This window comes from Danio rerio, chromosome 25 (assembly GCF_052040795.2).
Source record: "Danio rerio strain M-AB ecotype USA chromosome 25, GRCz13ab, whole genome shotgun sequence".
NCBI classification, from domain to species: Eukaryota; Metazoa; Chordata; class Actinopteri; order Cypriniformes; family Danionidae; genus Danio; species Danio rerio.
Window position 1 is genome coordinate 8,614,057 of NC_141045.1, and position 19,853 is coordinate 8,633,909.

A 19,853-nucleotide genomic window follows, 5' to 3' on the forward strand; every position below is an offset into this window, starting at 1 on the left:
TAATATTATGCTATACAAACTGATTAGTGTAATACCTGTACAAGCCGTTCTAGGACACTTTGGCAGGTCAGCTTCCGGTCTAAGAGAATTTCTTTCTTTGTCATTAAAACTTGATAGCGGCTGAAGAACTCTTGATAAGTCCACCTGTCAAATAAGAGTTACAGTTGAATTAAAGGTACAGGATTTTATTTTAGCCACTAGAGGGCGTGTATTTACAACAAACAAAAACAGTTTGATAATGGTGTCACTGAGTGTGGAATCGTGGGAGTTGTGGTCTTTTTAAATCCTAATTTTAATTTACAGTTAAGTTATAAAACTCAAGAGTTGTGTTGATTCAGCTAATTTTAAATAAATATTTTGAACAAGCAGGAGAAATATAAATTTTTTGTGTATCACAGTAGAATGAAGTAATGGAAGCCGTGATAAGTGAAACAAGAGCCCTGAAGAAATCGCTGTTGAGAAACGATCGCAACGTGGCACGAAAGCAGCACAGCTTATATGATTCCACAGTCTAAAACAACTTCATTCTAATTAGATCTACTGTAGTGGGGCTGCAGGATATTGAAAAAAAAATGACATTGCAATATTTTAATTTTCTACGCTATATTGCGATATTGATAATATAAATTTATTTATTTATTCTTTATTTCCACATCAGCAACTTCTGGCTATTTCGTGGCAAAATGGATATATATAAAATATTACATGATAAAACAAATTCGTATTACAATTAAAAAATTACTTAGACAAATATATAAAATATAAATAAATAAAATTCATACAAAAATGTTTTTTAAAGTTAAATATGATTTTTCAGTTCAATTTTTGATAAATAATTTAAAACTCTTCTTGTTGGTACCTTTTTAAAAATGTTCATCAAAGTATTCTCCTATAAAGATTTTGTCTAATGGAATTTAAACTTCAACATTGCAACAAAATATGTTTGATGGTAAGAGCAGTCTGGCAGTAATTACATATAGGTGGTTCTTCATTATTCAGTAAATATAAAAATGTCAACCTAGAATGTCCAATTTGACATCTGGTATAGACCGTCTGATCATGCCTGGTCTCAAAATTATATTTAGCTAAATGTATTTCATTTTTTGGGGAGTTAATTTCATGTAATTTATTATTTATGCATCGTCAGATGAAATTAATATATCTATTTTCAAAGAATTCATAATTTTTGACACACTGGAATGATTGTGTGTATCCACAAAAATATAATAAACCAATCACAATCATTGAGAAATATAGCAGAGCAACGAAACTGTACAGAAAATATATACAATGCTATAGGAATTTCTGAAAGTCAATCAATATTTAAATAAACAAATGTATTAATCAAATGTAAAATAACACCATGTAGACTTCATCATATACATGCATAAATGCAATTCATTTTCCTTTTTAGTTAAACATGTAATTTCCACAAATAAGAATGTTTTGGTAACTTTATGGTTAACCGTTGTAAAAATGCCACAAATCAAGAGTGTTTTCAAATTCTGCTCAATAATAATACCGATTCAACATTGCAGATCCTGTCATGTGATTATTGCAGATGCGCACATGGCGATATTGATGCTGAAACGATATATTGTGCAGCCCTAAACTGAGGTGTTTTCATGAAGACTGTTTGATCATGTTGTGACTATTGTATTTTAACTACTGATCAAGCACCTGGAAGGGAAGCCTGCGGCAGAGATGCGAATGGTCTCCAGGACTCCACATGCTCTGAGCTGCTGAACAGCCCGATGGGGGTCCATCCTGGAGAGATGAAGAGAGGGAATTTAAAGTATATATGCTCAGCTTCATTAAACCATACAATACATTGTCCTATATTCGATATTTAATCAAAAGAAAAACAAAAAAGTTAAATAAGAATTTTCAAACATGACATAAAGAGATGAAGAGAGGAAACTACAGTGACCCATGTTACATAACAGTGGATTATCTGTGGAGCAGGCTTACTGACATGAAGGGGGCTTTAACGTCATTGGGCTTGATGCAGCGCACATAGTGAGGGGTGGTGGCATTCAGCGTCTCCATCAGCAGGTGCAGAGAGTTACGAAACTTAAAAACAGACAAATGACACTGTGAATTTCCATTAAAAAGATTTTGTTGGATGACATCAGTTATAATAGGGGGCAAGTGACAAACCAATTTTTGTCAAGTATGGCTCTGGATTGTATTTTATTTGGTCCATCCAGCTCAGAGATTAATTTTAATGTTACTTCAATTTGACACTAAAACTTATATGAATACTGAGGGGAAAGACAAAGGTAAATAGATGTAGGACAATGCAGCATTAGGATTGACAACCTAATCAGGTGCAACCACAGTACAAATGTATTGCTTTTAAAAGGATAATTCATCAAAAACTTTTAATACTGTCATCATTTATTCATCCTCCACTTGTTCTAAACCGGTTTGTGTTTTTCTGCCAAAATATTGGGAAGGAAAAAACACCCCTGACTTCCATAGTATCTTTTACTCCTACTTTGGATATCAATGGCTGCTTTTTCCTAACATTCTCAAGAGTGTCTTTTTGTGTTCAACAGAAGAAACCAAAACCACTTGAATGAGAAAATGGTGATTAAATGTTATTTTTAGGTGAACTTTACTTGTGAGAACAGTATTTTCAATAGTTTGAGGCATTTTATTTTATATTACCTTCTGCCCATTAATAATGCATTTATTAGATCAAATGTACACTAAAACTGTAATATTATTTTACATTTTAATTTTAAAGTAATTATTTTCTATTTAAACATATGTAAAAAAGTAATTTATTCATGTTCTGCATCATTACACCATAGTATACATTGTGCTATATTTTATTTATTGAATACAGTTGAAGTCAGAATTATTAGCCCCACTATTATTTTAATATTTCCCAAATTATGTTGAACAGAGCAAGGAAATTTTCACAGTATGTCTGATAATATTTTTTCTTCTGGAGAAAGTCTTGTTCATTTTATTTCAGCTAGAATAAAAGCAGTTTTACATTTTTAAAAAAACATTTTAAGTCAATATTATTAGCCCCTACAAGTTAATTTTTTTCTGACTGTCTACAGAACAAACCATCATTATACAATAACTTGCCTAATTACCCTAACCTGCCTAGTTAACCTAATTAACCTAGTTAAGCCTTTAAATGTCAATTTAAGCTGTATAGAAGTGTCTTGAAAAATATCTAGTCAAATATTATTTACTGTCATCATGGCAGAGATAAAAGAAATCAGTTATTAGAATAAAATTATGAGTTATTAAAATTATTATGCTTAAACATGTGCTGAAAAAAATCTTCTCTCCATTAAACAGAAATTGGGGATAAATAATAAACAGGGGAACTTCAACTGTAAATATACTGTATAAAATATATACTATATAATATATGATAAAAAACAGAATTTATGCTAAATAAGAAATTAACAATTTTCAAAAATGGCAGTACAGACATTTACAACTGTGCAAATGTTTCTTTGCTAAATAACTGTATCAATTCCTACAAAAAAATTGGTGAATAGTATTGATCATCTTTATATGTGACCCTGGACCACAACACTTAATTTTTAGAAAATTTAAATTGAGATTGATTAATCACCTGAAAGTGGAATAAATAAGAAAATTTGGCCTAGATAAATCTAGAATATGAGGGTTATGTTAAGACAAAATATTGAGGAAAATCTCTAAACATATGGACACATGCTGTCAGTCAGTTTGAATAATATGTAATAATAGTACAAATAAATAAATATAACATGCAACCATGATGGATTTTGGCTTTGTAGCTCAACTCTAACCTGCAGTCCAACTGATTTCTTGTGTTCCCTAAAGGACTGTGTAGAGCGTCCAAACTTTGCACGGCCAGATGAAGCGGTGGTGTTCGGAGCTGCAGGAGATTCTTCATCCTGGAAGAGCTCGAGCAGCAAACTGAACTGTGGGTAAACAAAACAGCCTTTATAACCAAGAGCAATGTGCTACTTATATACTAGACTAGTTGTTCTCAATTGGTTCCTTGTAAGTAACACAACCTTCCCCTGCTTTCATGGACCAATTTGGTTTCAACCCACCCCCTGAGAGAGCATAGGAATACAAAAATATATTCATAAACCAGAACAGCAGGTGGCGCTACATCCCAAAAGCCATGCTGAATCATAAATCTATTTTTATATAAGTCACTGAGGGAGTACAGAATAATATTTCGCAAGCTGCAACACGCTCCTGTTCTCATTTAGTCTGTGAGTGGAGCACAAGAGTGCCAGCAAAGTGTTTAGTGAGTTATGTTGAGGTGGACACACCTTGCTAGCCTTCAGCACATTAATTTGTTCTTCGTTGACGGTGTCTTTATTTTTCTCCAGAAATCCATCACACTGGTATTCAACCTGAAACACAAATTGAGTTATAATATGATAGTGACTCCCTGAACTCCAGTATGAACACTTTATAAGTGCTTATAATTCTCATTATGTACCTTATCTGCAAAGTGTAATATGATGAAGGCTTTGTTGGACATGCGAGGTTTCTCAAAGTGAGAGCTTTTCTTTAGGTGAGTGTTGTACAGCTTTTGTGCCCACGAGTCATCTGAACCTTTTGGCATCTGAAAGCAACAAATCAAAGGGGATAGTTCACCCAATAATTAAAATTGACCCACTTCTTACTCTCCTTCAAGTGGATCCAAAACTTTATGACTTTCTTTATTCAGTCAAAAACAAAAGAAGATATTTTAAAGAAAGCCATTTACTTCCATAGAACGAAAAACAAATGCCATGGAAGTCAATGGTTACAGGTTTCCAGCATTCTTCAAAATATCTTCTTTTGTGTTGAACAGAATAAAGAAACTTAAAGTTTAAAACAAGTAAACAATGAGTAAATGATGACAGCATCTGAAAGCATCAAATTTAAGGGATAAATTTTCACCCAAAAATAAAAATTGATTCCTTTTTAGGCCGTACTCACACTAGGTACAGTTGCCTCGAAACGGGCCAAAGCACGCTTGTCCCCCCTCCCGTCTCCCCCGACGGCCCGCGCTCACACCAAAAACGGGCGTCGGCACGTTTACGTCATCGCTGCTGCGCTGTTCAGTGAGAAGCGCTCTCTCACTCAGCAGCACAGTGGAGATTTCTCTAGTTATATTGTTTCAGTCGTTTGATATGCTGTCAAATATTTCGCCAAACAGTCCTTAGGGATGCGGTGACACGCAGTCAGATATTTTGCCGAACAGATCCACCACTTTTGGCGCTCATAAACAATCATAAAGCTCTGGTGCTGCAGGAATGAGGAGGTCTGCTGAAGGCGCGCAGCTGTCGTGCAGTGAGGAGTTTGCGTCTTTAATAAGCTACGGCAGTTTGTGTTCACTGAACAGTAAGAATGATTAATAAATCCATATGAAACAGTCCCTTAAAAGTCACGTCTCGCTTTCAGTTTCGGGCTTTGGCGCGTTTTGCACTCACATACAAGCGTACCGCGCCAAAGCCCAAGTGAACCGCGTTCAGGCACACCTCTTCCAACCGGGCCAGGGCCGGCCAAATGAACCGTGCTTGAGCCCGATTGAGCGCACTCACACTTCACAAACGATCCGGGAAACGGGCCTGGGCACGGTACGAATGGCATAGTGTGAGTAGGCCCTTAATCTCCCTCAAGTGGTCCCAAACTTTTATGACTTTATGACTTTATATATCTTTATTCTGTCGATCGCATAAGTCAATATTTTAAAGAAAGTCATTGATTTCCACAGTAGGAAAAACAAATACTATGGAAGACAATGGTTACAGATTTTCAGCTTTCTTCAAAATATCTTCATTTTGTGCTGGACAGAATAAAGAAACTTAAAGGTTTGGAACAAGCAATGAATGAGTAAATGATGACAACAGCTGAAAGCATCAAATCAAAAGGGATAGTTCACCCAAAAGTTAAAATTGACTCACTCTTGACCTCAAGTGGATCCAGACCTTTATGACTTTCTTTTTTCTGTTGAACATATAATATAATATTTTAAAGAAAGCCATTGAGTTCCACAGTAGGAAAAACAAATACTATGGAAGTCAATGGTTACAGGTTTCCAGCTTTTTTCAAAATATTTAATTTTGTGTTGAACAGAATAAAGAAACTCAAAGGTTTGAAACAATTTGGGTGAGAAAATATTCTTAATTTTTGGATGAACTATCCCTTTAAGGATATAAAACAAAAAGTTCACCACAAAATAAAACATGTTTTTACAGTGCATTCTTCATCTAAAAGATCCAGCAAGCCCATCTTGGCTTCGATCAGGTTGATGCAGGGCTGGTTGTCGTAGAAGTCGATGAGCGTCCATGGTATCTGCTCCTTCATGTACTCCTCCTGCTCTAGTTTGAACACATGCTGCAGGGGAAATGCTTTCTGTGAGTCGCGATGTGCTTGGACATGACTGAATATTATGTGAATGCTGAAGAAAAATGCTGACCATGTTAAACTGCTGCTGGAGCTTCTCGTTGGCGTAATTGATGCAGAACTGCTCGAAACTGTTCAACTCAAACGTCTCGAACCTGGACACAAAAGTCGAGGGTTCTTCAGCAACTTAATTTTTTTTTATCTTTGAGAGACACTTTTATTGTTTTTTAGGAATAATTTAATCTTCCTTATTATAAATATGAAAGTATTAGTTGGTATTATGGGTGCTCGATACTGGAAAAAATTATTTGCAATATTTTGTAAAACACTGCGATATTTCGTTCTTCTTTAATATAAATACACTACTTGTAATCTAGTAAACAATCTATAGATGCAATAAAGAAAAAAAAATACAACTGAAATAAACAGTGATTTATCATTTTCCAAGTCCAACAGTATTCAGATACACTAATTGAATAATACAAATAAAAATAATTCAATAAAATTAATCATTATTAATGTTACAAACAGTACAGTTTCTTATGCCTGAATGTTTATAAAATCATTATACAGTCACAGCCCTCAAAAACACATGCAAATTATAATACAAACTCAACCTTGATATTCTGCATTGCGACCACTGCAAATGATGCGATATTGATGCTGAAAAGATATATTGTGTAGCCCTAGTTGGTATACAATGCTTTATAAAATAGCCGAGGCACAAAAACCTTTTACTTTTCCCACCTTATTTGTAAGATTATCTAAGCTTTTATTTTATTTACTATGTATTTGGGACTTTTATTTTGAAATCTGGACAGGCTTTAAGAGTAAGAGTAAGCAGTTATGTGAAACAAGCGGCCCTGTGTGGATCAGAATGCAAAATGCAGGATATACGGATTATAATAAGGTCTGTTTATTTGCCTCTTCAGTTAGTTTAACGTGTATATCGTGAAACTCGCTCCTTCTAGCTAAAATAAACACTTCAGTCGAAAAAATTGTTATTTAAAAAATCTCAATTTGGTCAAATATTTGACAACTGAAAGTATGAATAATTGCATGTGTGTATTTTATAGTACACCAATGCATTCTTTGGTACCTTTATATGAGTAAGTTGTCGGTAATGGTGATAGTAAATAAATAAGTTGCAAATAATAAGGCACCTTTAAGTAAGTCATAAAATATGTCTAAAATGTCTTTTTTTGATGTTAGGACGACTTAAAAAAGGACTAAGTTGTGATATTGAAATTTAGGAAATCGTAGGTTGATCTTTAATTTTAAACTCCACTGTATACGAACACTTGCAGGCTGCAGTTCACCTAATGGCCACCGGTGTCACTAATAACATTAATAAATTCATTTTTCTTCGGCTTAGTCCCTTATTTATCAGGAGTCACCACAGCGGAATGAACCACCAACTATTCTGATATATGTTTTATGCAGCGGATGCCCTTTCAGCCGCAACCCAGTACTGGGAAACAACCATACAATCTCACATTCACACACACACTCATACTACAGCCAATTTTATTAACCCAATTCACCTATAGCGCATGTCTTTGGAATGTGGAGAAAACGGGAGCACCCAGAGGAAACCCAGGCTAACACAGGGACAACATGCAAACTACATACAGTAATGCCAAGTGGCCCAACCGGGATTCGAACCAGTGAGGCTTGCTGTGAGGCGACAGTGCTAACCACTGAGCCACCGTACCACCTCTACCTAATAACAAAGCTGATTAAATTCGACACACAACTAAATAAAGTATAAAGAAGAAGAAATAGCAGGAGGCTCACCCACCCATAGATGTCTAGGACACCGATGAACGAGTGCGGTTTAGAAGAAGTGCTCAAAGCCTTGTTGACCTGGCTGACGATCCACGAGAAGAGCTTGGCGTAAATGTGCTTTGCAAGAGCGTCCCGACCGTTCACAGCTTCCAGTCGGGTCACAGGTTTATTAAGGGTTTCCGTGGCCGTTTTCAGCTTTTTATGACACAACCAGTGAGCCATGGATTCATTTGACACTTCAGTGAGGTCACAAAACATGTCTAGGTGTCCGTTTTCATCCTGGGTGTGATGAAATGGTATTGTGAAATCAGTATAGTAGATATTATTCATTCTTGAATTTTTATGATAGCTTACAGAGATGCTGCAGCTGGATGATCCTCTCTCTTTCACTTCCACATTCCCCAGATGAAGAATGGCTGACAGGATTTGGAATAAACCCATTTGGTGTGCCTCGGTAATTCCTGGAATCAGCAGATACTGGCATGTTTGTGGTTGAATGAATAAACTAAGAGCATGTGAAGGGGCTCGTATCATGAGGAATTTAATTGGATCTGATCTGATCTGATTCAAGAGCTTTATGCACTATGAAAACACAGTCACTTCCGCGTGTGCTGAATGATCAGAGACTGCCAGTCTAGTCGTATTTGTATAATAAGGAGATTAAAATAAAATTATTTTAAAAAATTATTTAAAAAATGTATTTATGATATTATAAATAACAAATCAAATAATACTAATAGACTGAATAAATTAACTCAAATAAAAAATAGAAAAAACAAAACAATTAAAAAGGAAAAATAAAAAGGTATAATTTTAAACCAGTGACAATAAAATAATTAAAAAACAAAAGGCATTACATAAAGTAATGTAACATTAAATAGGCATTACATAAAATAGTGACTGAATAATTAGAAACTGGCAGTAAAGTCATATTTAGATAATGGGAATAAAATTAATCAATAAAAAATAATAAAAGAAAAAAGAACTGTTTTTATGATAATAAAAATAACAAAAAATAAATCTAATAATAATAATAATAATAATAATTAATAATAATAATAATAATAATAATAACAGATTAAATAATATAACTAAAATACAAAACAGGACAAAATAAGAAAATAAAATAGGACGAAATGTTTTTTTTATCAATTTAGTTTTAAATAAATAATATAAAACAAAATAATAAAACCAAAGGCATTACATAAAGTAGAATAAAATAAAACATAAAATAATTTAAAGTAATAGAAAATAAAATACAACAAACATGTTTAAATGCAAGCGAAAATGAATATATATATATAAATAAAAATAAAATAAAAGTATTTATGATTATATAAATAACAAAAACCTTATAATACTAAAATATTAAATAAACTAAAATATAAAAACTAAGAAAACAAAATATATATTTTTTATAAACTTATTATGAAATAAATAAATAAGCAATAAAAATGACAAAAATTTAAAATAAAAGGCTTTTAATTAACTAAAATACAAAATTGTAAAAAAATTAGAAAATAAAAAGGGCAATTTTTTAACTTCAAATAAATTTATAAATAAATATTATGAAACAAAATGACAATACAAAAACGAAACCAAAGGCATTACATAAAATAAAAAAATAAAAGACAAAAATGTATAAAATAAAACAGAAGAAATTAAAGCAATAGAAAATAAAAAAGAACAAACATGTTTAAATGCAAATGAAAATAAATAAAATAATTAAAAGTAATATAATTTATAAATTATATTAATATTTTTTTAATTCTTATTAAAAATTATAACAATGTATATATCATTTTTACAACAATTTAGAATAGAAATTACATTTTACAGCAAAATACATGAATTAAATATTGCAAATATAAATACATTTAAAAAATAAATATAAAATCAATGATGTGACCCCTTTTTATTATTCCAAAAATAAGTTACAGAGACGCATGGATAGGACCCTGGATTACAAACCCCACAAGTGAGATGAAAATCTAAAACGATTCATACCCAGCAGTGAAAAGGCTTTCCTTGTGGCCTGCATCTCCTTCAGGTCATTCACTCCCACGATGACTGGACTTCCGCCTTGGTTAGTGTAAGGAAAATCATCAGCGCTACCTTAAGAGAAAGACTGGTTACTGAAGAGAACGAGTCACCCTGAGGAGAAGTGACCGACAGATGTTCCCACTACAAAATATCAGCTTGCAACACGAAACCTACAACAACACCATCTGTAAACAGTCAAATAAAGACGCACACTGTAGACTGCGCACTTACCTAACTTTAGAGGTTTAAATTCAGGTAAATGAGCGCAGGCACAGAGCTGATAGAAGATGTGGTAGTTTCTCTCCTCACTTGCCTACAACATAGATTAAGACTTACCACACAATTTATATGTATTGGATATAAATGTTTTATGATACTGAAATTAATGACATTCAGACTCTTCCAATGAGAAAAACTAACCTGGAACACAACTCTAGATTTCTCCAGAAGGTACGTCCTCATGTTTGCTCCAATGATGTGATGTTTCCTGTCAAACCCGATCTCGATGTACTTCCCAAAGCGGCTGCTGTTGTCATTTCTGGTGGTCTTGGCATTTCCAAAAGCCTACGCACAGATGAAAAAGTCAAGATGCATTGTTTCCACGTAGTATTAAAGTGTTTAAAGTCCATGTGAAATCAAATTAAAGTTTTTTAAATCTTAGCATCAGTATGTTAGTCTTAAGGATATCGATAAGCTAGTGTGTTCCAAAACAGTGACGAAATGCACATTAAGAAGATGTAAACATCCAAAGCTTGCAATTTGTCACTTCTGCCTAAATGGATTGTTTTTATATGTGACCTCATACTTAAGTTTTTCATCAAATCTGACTAATCAAATCTTCTCTAACATGTCCCGCCCACTTCAAAGCACAATTGCTAAATGCTTTTAAGCTCAACCATTCTCATTGGCAGAGCGGTGTTAAAACCTAATTGCTATTGGCTGTTTTTAAGGGGAGGAGCTACTGTATGCCCCGCCCTGTCTTTTTTTTTTTTTTTTTTTTTAAATGCACATTTCAAAGCACTTCATGAGACTTTTAGATGCTTCCGTAGTGATGAATTGTGTCTGGATTTCTACAGTACTTTTCCAGAGACCTCAATGTGACACACAAGCACTACTGTAGTATAATAATCAACTAATCAACGAACTCTGCTGCCGTACCATGGCTACAAAAGGTGCAATGATAGTCCCCAAATAGATAACAAGGTAACAGTGCTGCGTAATATCATTATGCCTGCTACAGTCATGAGACGGCAGCAAAGTTCCTTGATTATTATGCCAGAGTAAGAGCATATTTACAAGCCATATCAACCTACAAAATAGCAATATTTAATTTCCCATCTGTCTCAGTATACAATTTAATCACAGAAGAATCAAGCTTGACCTGGGAAAGTTATTAAAACTCTTTTCTGAATTTTTTTGAGTGAGATGCTAATGGTCTAATCTGATTCAATTATCTATGCTAAGCTAAGCTAAATGTGTATTATATTTAACAGCCAGACCCGGACAACAACAGAATAGATTTTAAAAAAAAATGGTGAAACGCAACTCTGGGAGAGTTGTAAAATATTAATAACATATATAAATTTTCCCCTTTAAAGCTGTTATACCTCCATAATGGGATTGGATGCCAGGACTTTTTCCTCCACGCTGGCATCATCAGATGATTCGCTGACCGTGGCGAAGTAACGCATGGCATATTTGGCAGAAACGGTCTTTCCTGCACCCGATTCTCCACTCACAATGATGGACTGATTCTTCTCATCTCTAACAGGAGGAAAAGGATAGCATTGCAACATATTATTGCACATATTCTTATAAACACTCATTTTATCATGGAAAAGGTGTGTGTGCATACCTGGCCATCTGTTTATAGGCCTCCTCTGACACTGCAAAGATATGAGGGTCCATATCACCCATATTCTGCCCACTGTAGGCATTGATGATGTCAGAGCCATAGATCGGCAGGCTTTCATATGGATTGATGGCAACCAGGATGATCCCTGTTTTTAATTTCAAATAAAGTAATGTCAGACTAAGGTCAAACTTAATTGCGATGCTTTTTCAGACTCTTATTTTAAAGCTTTGCATACTGTATGCAAAACAGCCTAATCTAAGAACAAGAGTCCAGGACTCAAAGTCTACTGAGTGGTTCAGTACAGATGACACAAGCTCTGCTGCCTCATGTTTTATGGTTCACATTCAAGCTGCTGCACATGGAGTTTCAAAGTCTACAGGTCAATGCTCAGGAACATAATCAAAAAAGAAACAAAATAAAAATATTTAAATTATATAAAAAATTGCGCATAAAACTATCTATGTCTAGACTATAATACAATGATAATAAACAGACCAGTCTAAAACATTCTGAATTGTAAAGTGTAATAATAAACATTAAAAAAACAGAATAGTTAAGTCTGATCCAGAGTTTCATAATTTACAGGTCATAAAAATGTATTAAATTAAAATAATTAAATAAAACACACACACACAAACACACACCCACTAACACATTATATACAGTGTGCTTTAATTTGGTTATTTAAAATAGATTGTGTTCACATAAAATGTTTACACAACCATAGCATATTCATTCATTCATTCATTCTCTTGTCAGCTTAGTCCCTTTATTAATCCGGGGTCGCCACAGCGGAAACAACCGCCAACTTATCTAGCACGTTTTTTATGCTGCGGATACCCTTCAAGATACACTACGGACAATTTAGCCTACTAAATTCACCTGTATCACATGTTTTTGGACTGTGGGGGAAACCAGAGCATCCGGAGGAAACCCACGCCCCAAAAATCTCTCATTTAAATTAATATTTTTTATAGGATGCTTTACAATATTATATTTGTGCATATACATTAGATTAGTCAGTGCTGAAGCCAAATCTGGTGCTTATTTAACAAATAACTTACAATAATGGTTATAATAATTACAATAATTAGTAACCCAAATGTATATGTTAGGGAAAATATTAAACAGCTTTTTTAAAAATAGCTAAAATCAAATGAAACAAAAAATATATACAATTTTGTTGAAATATTCTAGTTTGTCATTTTTTGCAATATTTTGCAAGAATTTAAATGTATTATTTTTACATATCTAAATATTTTCAGTGACTAAAATATTATTTTAATAAATATATACGTTTAATAAATCTACCTTGTCCAAATACACCAATATACATTACCCATATTCACTGAGAAATGGATAAAAATATTCGTTTTCAAAATGGGGTTTACTCAATTACTCTCACTGTATATATAAAATATAGAGCATCAATTAGCCTCAAAAGTACTGCATTTATTTTGACATTGAACTAAACAGCAAAGTCTGCATTTAAAGTATCATCCAAATATAATAACACAATAAGTATACAATTTTTTAAAAAATCTAAACATAAAACTAAATTGAATGTGTAATGTCCGATTCAGTAGATTGAGAGATCACTGTTCAGAAATCAAATTAAATAAAATTGTAATTTAACATTAGTAAAATATAAATTTATTTATTTTTTAAAATGATAACATTTATTTTTTTTTAATGTAAAAATTATCATATTTTAGCATTAAAGGAGCAGTATGTAAGTACTGTGGTTGAAATAGGTATTGCAATCCTGGATAAAAACAAACGTAAGAGCAGGTTGCCAGACTGGACAGAGTGATTTAAACAGTGTTCTAAACAGAAGCAACGGCACCCGATAGAAGGAATATTCTCCATATTAAAAGGAGTTTTTGTTTTAACCACCACCTCAAATTGATATATTAGAAATGATTTCTATTGTTTGCAGCTGAACAACAGGACAAACTTACAATGACCACCTCATGTACACCTCATGTGCTTATTCAGTGTTCAATGTTAACAACGTGAATTGAATGCCATTTTACATGACATTTATTTCCATACTAGTGAAAGCAGCAGCAGATAGTTCACATTGTACAATGTAACCTGCTCACCTAATGTTTACGTGCGTAATATTTATATTATTCGCTAATTAATAACCTCATGTGGAACTCTAAATCTGCATCTCATTTCGGAATCTGCCACTGTCCACCAAAGGTCGCATTTCAGTCACGGACGCATTTTTTCAGAGCCTTTCTGAATGAATGAGTTAAATTATCACGGTATTTTTTATTTTTAGAAGAATCAAACGCTTACATACAGGACATTTAAATTTACTCCTTTCATACTGGGTTTAATACTGAATTTGTACAAAGTCAAATGGCTAATTTTACCAATCAATACAAGGAAAAAATTAAAAACAAAATAACAATTTGAAAAAAAAAAGGAAATTTCAATTTAAAATTCAATTAAAATAAAAAAATTAGATGCTTTAAGATCAATCTAGAAAGCAATACCACAATCATTGGTAAGTGTCGTGTACCGCAGTATGTGTAGATGAGCTTGGAGTCTGTGAAGCGGACCCGCAGGTTGTGCAGCACCGCAGGTTCATGAAGGTAACTGAGAGCGGTGAGGTCATTCTCACCCACCAGGATATCCGGGTTACGAAGAGGAGGAAGAACGCCACTCTTCAGGTCTAACTTATACTCCAACTCCTGCAAAAAAGTTCAGATGAGGATAATGTAATGAAGAAAGTTGCTCAACATACAAGTACAACCCTCACAAATCTATCTTTTAAATTCATATTTTTAATATGAAGCTATAAAATATTATATTTGTGCAGATACAATAGATTAGTCAGTACTGAAGCCAAATCTGGAGCTTATCAAACGAAATACCTTACGATAATGGTCCAAAATTAGTACAGCCAAATTTTTATGTTGGGGAAAGATATTAAATAAAAAAATGTAAAAAGAGCAAAATTCAAGAGGAACAAAAAAACTGGTTTACAATTTTATTGAAATTTTGTAGTTTGTATTTTTTCCCCACATCTTGCATGAAATTGTATTATTTTTCTGCTTCTAAAGATGTTCAGTGAGTAAAATATAATTTTAAAAAATATATTCATTTAATACATCTCTTTTGTTCAAGTGCACCAAAATATATGACCTATATTCACTGATAAAAATATTCATGTTCAAAATGGCGTACACTTATTTATGTTGAGCACTGTAGCCTTGACCCATAAGCTTCCACTGTACGAGCATGACTGTAATTCCAACATTTTAGTCAGTAGAGCTTTACGTTTATCAAATTTAACCTCATCAGATCATATGGTGAATATGTGCAGATTAAACACCGGTGTGTTATGGGTAAAACATGTGCTTTTAGTATCACTCAAACATTTGCTGAACAGAAATGAAAGTACCTCAGGAAAACCACAAGCTAACCTTGTAAAGATTTAGGTCTGGTGACCTTACATCCATTTAACGTTTCACCACTTTTAAACAGTGACGAAAAATAAATGGAAACAGTTTCTGAAATGGGAGCTCCACACCCATTATTTTTCCTACAGCGTCTCTGTCTGACTCAAACCTGACTCAAACTATCCACAAACACTGTAATTCTCCTGGGCCTGTTCTTACAAAGCTGTTCATTTACCACTGAGTTTCTAAAGAGCAGTCAAAGTTTTTACCTCAAGAGTTTCTCTTAAAAGCTGTTTACAAATCTGCAGAGACAAACTTTTACTGAGTAATAGAGAGAAGTCTTTAAGGGACAGTTCACCCAAAAATAAATATTCTGTCATCATTTACTCATCTTCCACTTCAAGGTACAAACTGTTTTCTGTTGAACACAAAGGAAGATATTATGAAGAATGCTGGAGAATACAGCCATTGATTGCCATCGATCATCGTTTTTAATTACTACTACGGATATCAACAGTTGCTTTATGCAACATTCTTCAAAATATATTCTTTTTAAGAACAAAAGAAACTCCTGAGAGTGTAAATAAATTAGGAATTTTTCATTTTTGTGTGACTATCCGTTTACGTTGAGATGAGGGTGGGGTTTACTTTGATGCCGGTTTATTAACTATGCACACAGCATTTGGACAACAGGGGAGGGGTCTCTGTCATTTTCCTTCGGCTTAGTCCCTTTATTCATCAGGGGTCGCCACAGTGGAATGAACCGCCAACTATTCCGGCACAAGTTTTACACAGCGGATGTCCTTCCAACTGGAATCCAGTGCTGGGAAACATCCATACACACACACTCATACACTAAGGCCAATTTAGTTTATTCAATTCACCTATAGCGCATGTCTTTGGACTGTGGGAGCAACTGGAGGAAACACACACCAGCACGGGGAGAACATCCAAACTCTAGAAATGCCAAATGGCTCAGTCAGGACTAGTGACTTTCTGAAGACACCGTGCCACCCTGTCAGAGATTCATTCACAGAAATATGGTAGAGTGCGATATTATGTGGCCATATTCAAGTTTATTTCAAAATAAAAATGCTGCTACATCCAAATAAAGATTTTAAAATGCAAGTCTAACTAAATGTGCATGTGCAAGTTTATGTTTAGCTACTTTTCAACCTTTGACTTGTGTGTATTTTGTAAACAATTAGCATATATGCTAATGATAACATGCAAGGAACTCACTTTTTTGCCCAACTTGTGAATGAAAAACATGAATATACTGCCCCAATGGGATTAAGACAATACGTTTTTAAAGCTCACTATCAAGTGTTTCTAATATGTTTACATTCCTCAGCAGATTTTCCACATTTAGGATAGTAGAAGTAGTAGACAAATCTTTTTATTGAACTTTTAAACAGAGCAACTCAAACATACACAAGAACAAGGTACATAAAAAATGGAAAACAAATACAAGGTGAAATAATATTAATTAAAAAGAAAAAGGTAAAAGGCACAAAAAAACAAACAAAAAAAAGATTTAGGGGTGGGTAGAGCTTACAATTCAAGTATTTGGAATAAATCTGTTCTCAAAATATGACAGGAAGGGTCTCCAAACTTTGAAGAAACTATTACTTGAGCCCTGGGTGCTATATTTGAGTTTTTCAAGCTTTAGATCCGCCATGACAATTTGTACCCATTTAGTATGTGTTGGTGGTTTAGTTGACTTCCACTGCAAAAGTATAAGTCTTCGGGCCAACAAAGAAGAGAATGCTAGTGCATTTAATTGACCTGCTGGTAGTGTAAGGTTTTCAGGTGTCACACCAAATATTGTCATTACTGGATCTGGTTATCTCCTTTTCACATATATAAGAAAAAGTCTCAAACGCCGCAGTCCAAAATGGTCTTAGGGATGAACATGTCCAGAACATATGACCTAAGGTGGCCTCATCTTTCTGGCACCTAGAGCATGTTGGGTCAATTTCTGGAAATATTCTTGACAATTTTCTTTTAGAAAAGTGCAGCCTGTTAATTATCTTAAATTGTAATAAACTGTGTTTGACGCAAATAGATGTTGAGGGAATTTGCTTAATTGTTGATTGCCAGACTGTCTCTGGAACTGTATTTCCTAAGTCATCTTCCCACTGTTTCTTTAGAAAATCTAGAGATGGTGCAGTTGCTCTTTGAATCAGACTGTATACTTTTGATATCAGACCACCCTCAAATGCACTTAGATCAAAGATCTCCTCAATCCAGCTACTTATGGGAGGAGCTGAAAGTGTATTAATATACCTTTTTACAAGACTTCTTACCTGTAGATATCTGAAGAAATTTGCTCATTTAGGATAGTTTGTAATTTTCACCCCAAAATGAAACATGAAGCACTAAAATTACCACAAAAGAAGATTTGACAGAATGTTAGAAACTGGAAGCCACTCACTCCATTGACTGTTTGTTTTTCCTACTAACATTAAAAAATAATTTTGTGTAACAGAAAAAAGAAACTCATAAAAGTGTGGAACCACTTTAAGTGCGAGTGAACAGAACATTTTTATTTTTGGGAGAACTGTCCCTTTAAGAGGGGGCGGTTAGGACGACTCTAAGAGCCCAAGCTATTTTGCGGCCACCAGAGATCCTATTAGGGGTCCCCCGCAGTCAACACACACCCCTCCGCTTTTCAAATTTATCCGCTAATGAACCAACCACGCATTTGAGAGCTAATTATAGCACTAAAACAATTTTTTTTAAAAACTCTTCAAGCAAAAATGTAGGACTTCTAAATTTAAAACTGACACTTTTGTTATTTTTAAGATTTTCTATTAAATCTGCATGTTATGAGCTACTTTTAGCATAAAAGGGGGTCTATTTTTCATTATAAATGGTTTTAACACAGTTGTGTGGCAACAGTGTGTGAATATAGGCAGTCTCTAATGATAAAAATAATTAACTCTATTATTTATAAATTAATCATGCTTCACAAAAACAGCCTGCACAAACACTTTAATTGGCATTCTTCGATTGTACGTGTCATCAGAGGGAGAAACCCCGCCCATTAGTGTCCATGCTTATGGTTTCTCCCTCATAAGCATAGACAGCCCTGAGTGAGAAGCAGCCATCTGCCATTAGGGTTTTGAATCTGCTACTGTGCTGACACAAAGACATGTGTAGCTCCGCCTATCATATTTCAATTTAAAGTGACAGTCACCAAAAAGGCACAATTTGGATCTAAGCGTAAAATGGGCAGTTTCAAATAGTTTTAAAACACCATTTCTGAGGAATTTTGAGCTGAAACATCACAAACACACTGTGGGATATCAGAGACTTGTTTTACATCTTGTAAACAAGGGGCATAATAGGTGCAATTTAAGATGTTCCAGGTCTAGATCCTTTTTCTAATCATGTTTTTTGTATCTTAACCTTTAGATTAGATGCCAAACTAGCTGAAGAGTGCGAAAGTCTCACCGTCTCATCCTCCAGCAGTAGGTGCAGGACAGGATCTCCAGGTCTGTAGTCTCTGCTGAGCTCTGCTGATCTCCACACCTCTGCAGGGTCTGGGATCCAGACTCGGGCCAACTGCAGGCAAACATCAAGTTAGTCTAAATATCAGTGGCATTCAAACACAGATGTAAAATGATCTAATTTATGCAACTGATATAATGATTATTATATATAATATCTCATTGATTTACTATAGCAATCAACAATAAACTCAATGGGTTTCATTTGAACTGCAGCTTCTTTTGTTTTGTTTTCTTTTAACTTTAATAAAACTGCATTAAATATTTAAATAAATGCATTCACCTTTAAAACAAAACAGTATCTATTTTGTCTAGTTTTACTCTTAAATATTTCCTAAATTTAAAGTGACAAATCTCTCTATAATATATTTGATTTTCTTTCAACTTTTATCAAGTATCTGAGAGGTCAATACATTCATATTTCTGTCATGTAATTAACTTTTCATTTTCTTTCAGCTTTACCAAATACATACAAGTAAACATGTTCAAACTGAAATACTATTAAGCCTCTGTGAATCTCCAAACAAACCAGGAAAGCTGCTGTGCGCTTGGTCTGTCTGGATCACATTTGGCTTCACATGTTTCCATTGCACAGATGTGAAAGTAGCAGGAATTAAACTCTCATACCTTCGAGTAAAGCTCCGGCGCTGCCATTGAGCTCTGCCTGATCTCCCGCTACTCCAAAAACATGACAACCCCAGCCATTTAGACAAAAGCACACATTGAGAAACGCCGAAGTTTCTGCAATCTCTCGGCTGCTGGTGTGGAAGTGTGACAGGCGCCGGGGAAACGCATTGAGCGGCACAGTTTAATAACTAACAGCTGTTTTTTTATGGAACATGACTATTTATTCCGCCAGGGGGC

At 34.2% G+C, this 19,853-nt stretch overlaps 1 protein-coding gene across 3 annotated transcripts in view; it reads right to left on the reverse strand.

Annotated features, from left to right (window-relative positions):
- The window catches only part of myo5ab (myosin VAb), a 38,398-nt gene extending 18,626 nt beyond the window's left edge, over positions 1-19,772 (reverse strand). Inside the window, exons 1-18 of one of the 3 annotated variants that reach the window (XM_087311666.1) lie at positions 19,617-19,772; positions 18,934-19,044; positions 14,592-14,763; positions 12,059-12,203; positions 11,811-11,967; positions 10,624-10,767; positions 10,435-10,516; positions 10,168-10,271; positions 8,515-8,621; positions 8,174-8,439; positions 6,446-6,527; positions 6,223-6,363; positions 4,478-4,603; positions 4,305-4,388; positions 3,807-3,941; positions 1,976-2,073; positions 1,681-1,767; positions 36-144 (exon numbers count right to left, since the gene is read on the reverse strand). In XM_087311666.1, the coding sequence (XP_087167792.1) occupies positions 36-144; positions 1,681-1,767; positions 1,976-2,073; positions 3,807-3,941; positions 4,305-4,388; positions 4,478-4,603; positions 6,223-6,363; positions 6,446-6,527; positions 8,174-8,439; positions 8,515-8,621; positions 10,168-10,201 (1,269 nt within the window). In that variant the 5' untranslated portion in view covers positions 10,202-10,271; positions 10,435-10,516; positions 10,624-10,767; ... (3 more) ...; positions 18,934-19,044; positions 19,617-19,772. Of the gene's footprint in view, positions 1-35; positions 145-1,680; positions 1,768-1,975; positions 2,074-3,806; positions 3,942-4,304; positions 4,389-4,477; positions 4,604-6,222; positions 6,364-6,445; positions 6,528-8,173; positions 8,440-8,514; positions 8,622-10,167; positions 10,276-10,430; positions 10,517-10,623; positions 10,768-11,810; positions 11,968-12,058; positions 12,204-14,591; positions 14,764-18,933; positions 19,045-19,616 lie in introns of all 3 variants that reach the window. The other 2 variants (XM_087311665.1, XM_087311664.1) reach the window with 2 other exon arrangements.
- Positions 19,773-19,853: the final 81 nt, after the last annotated feature.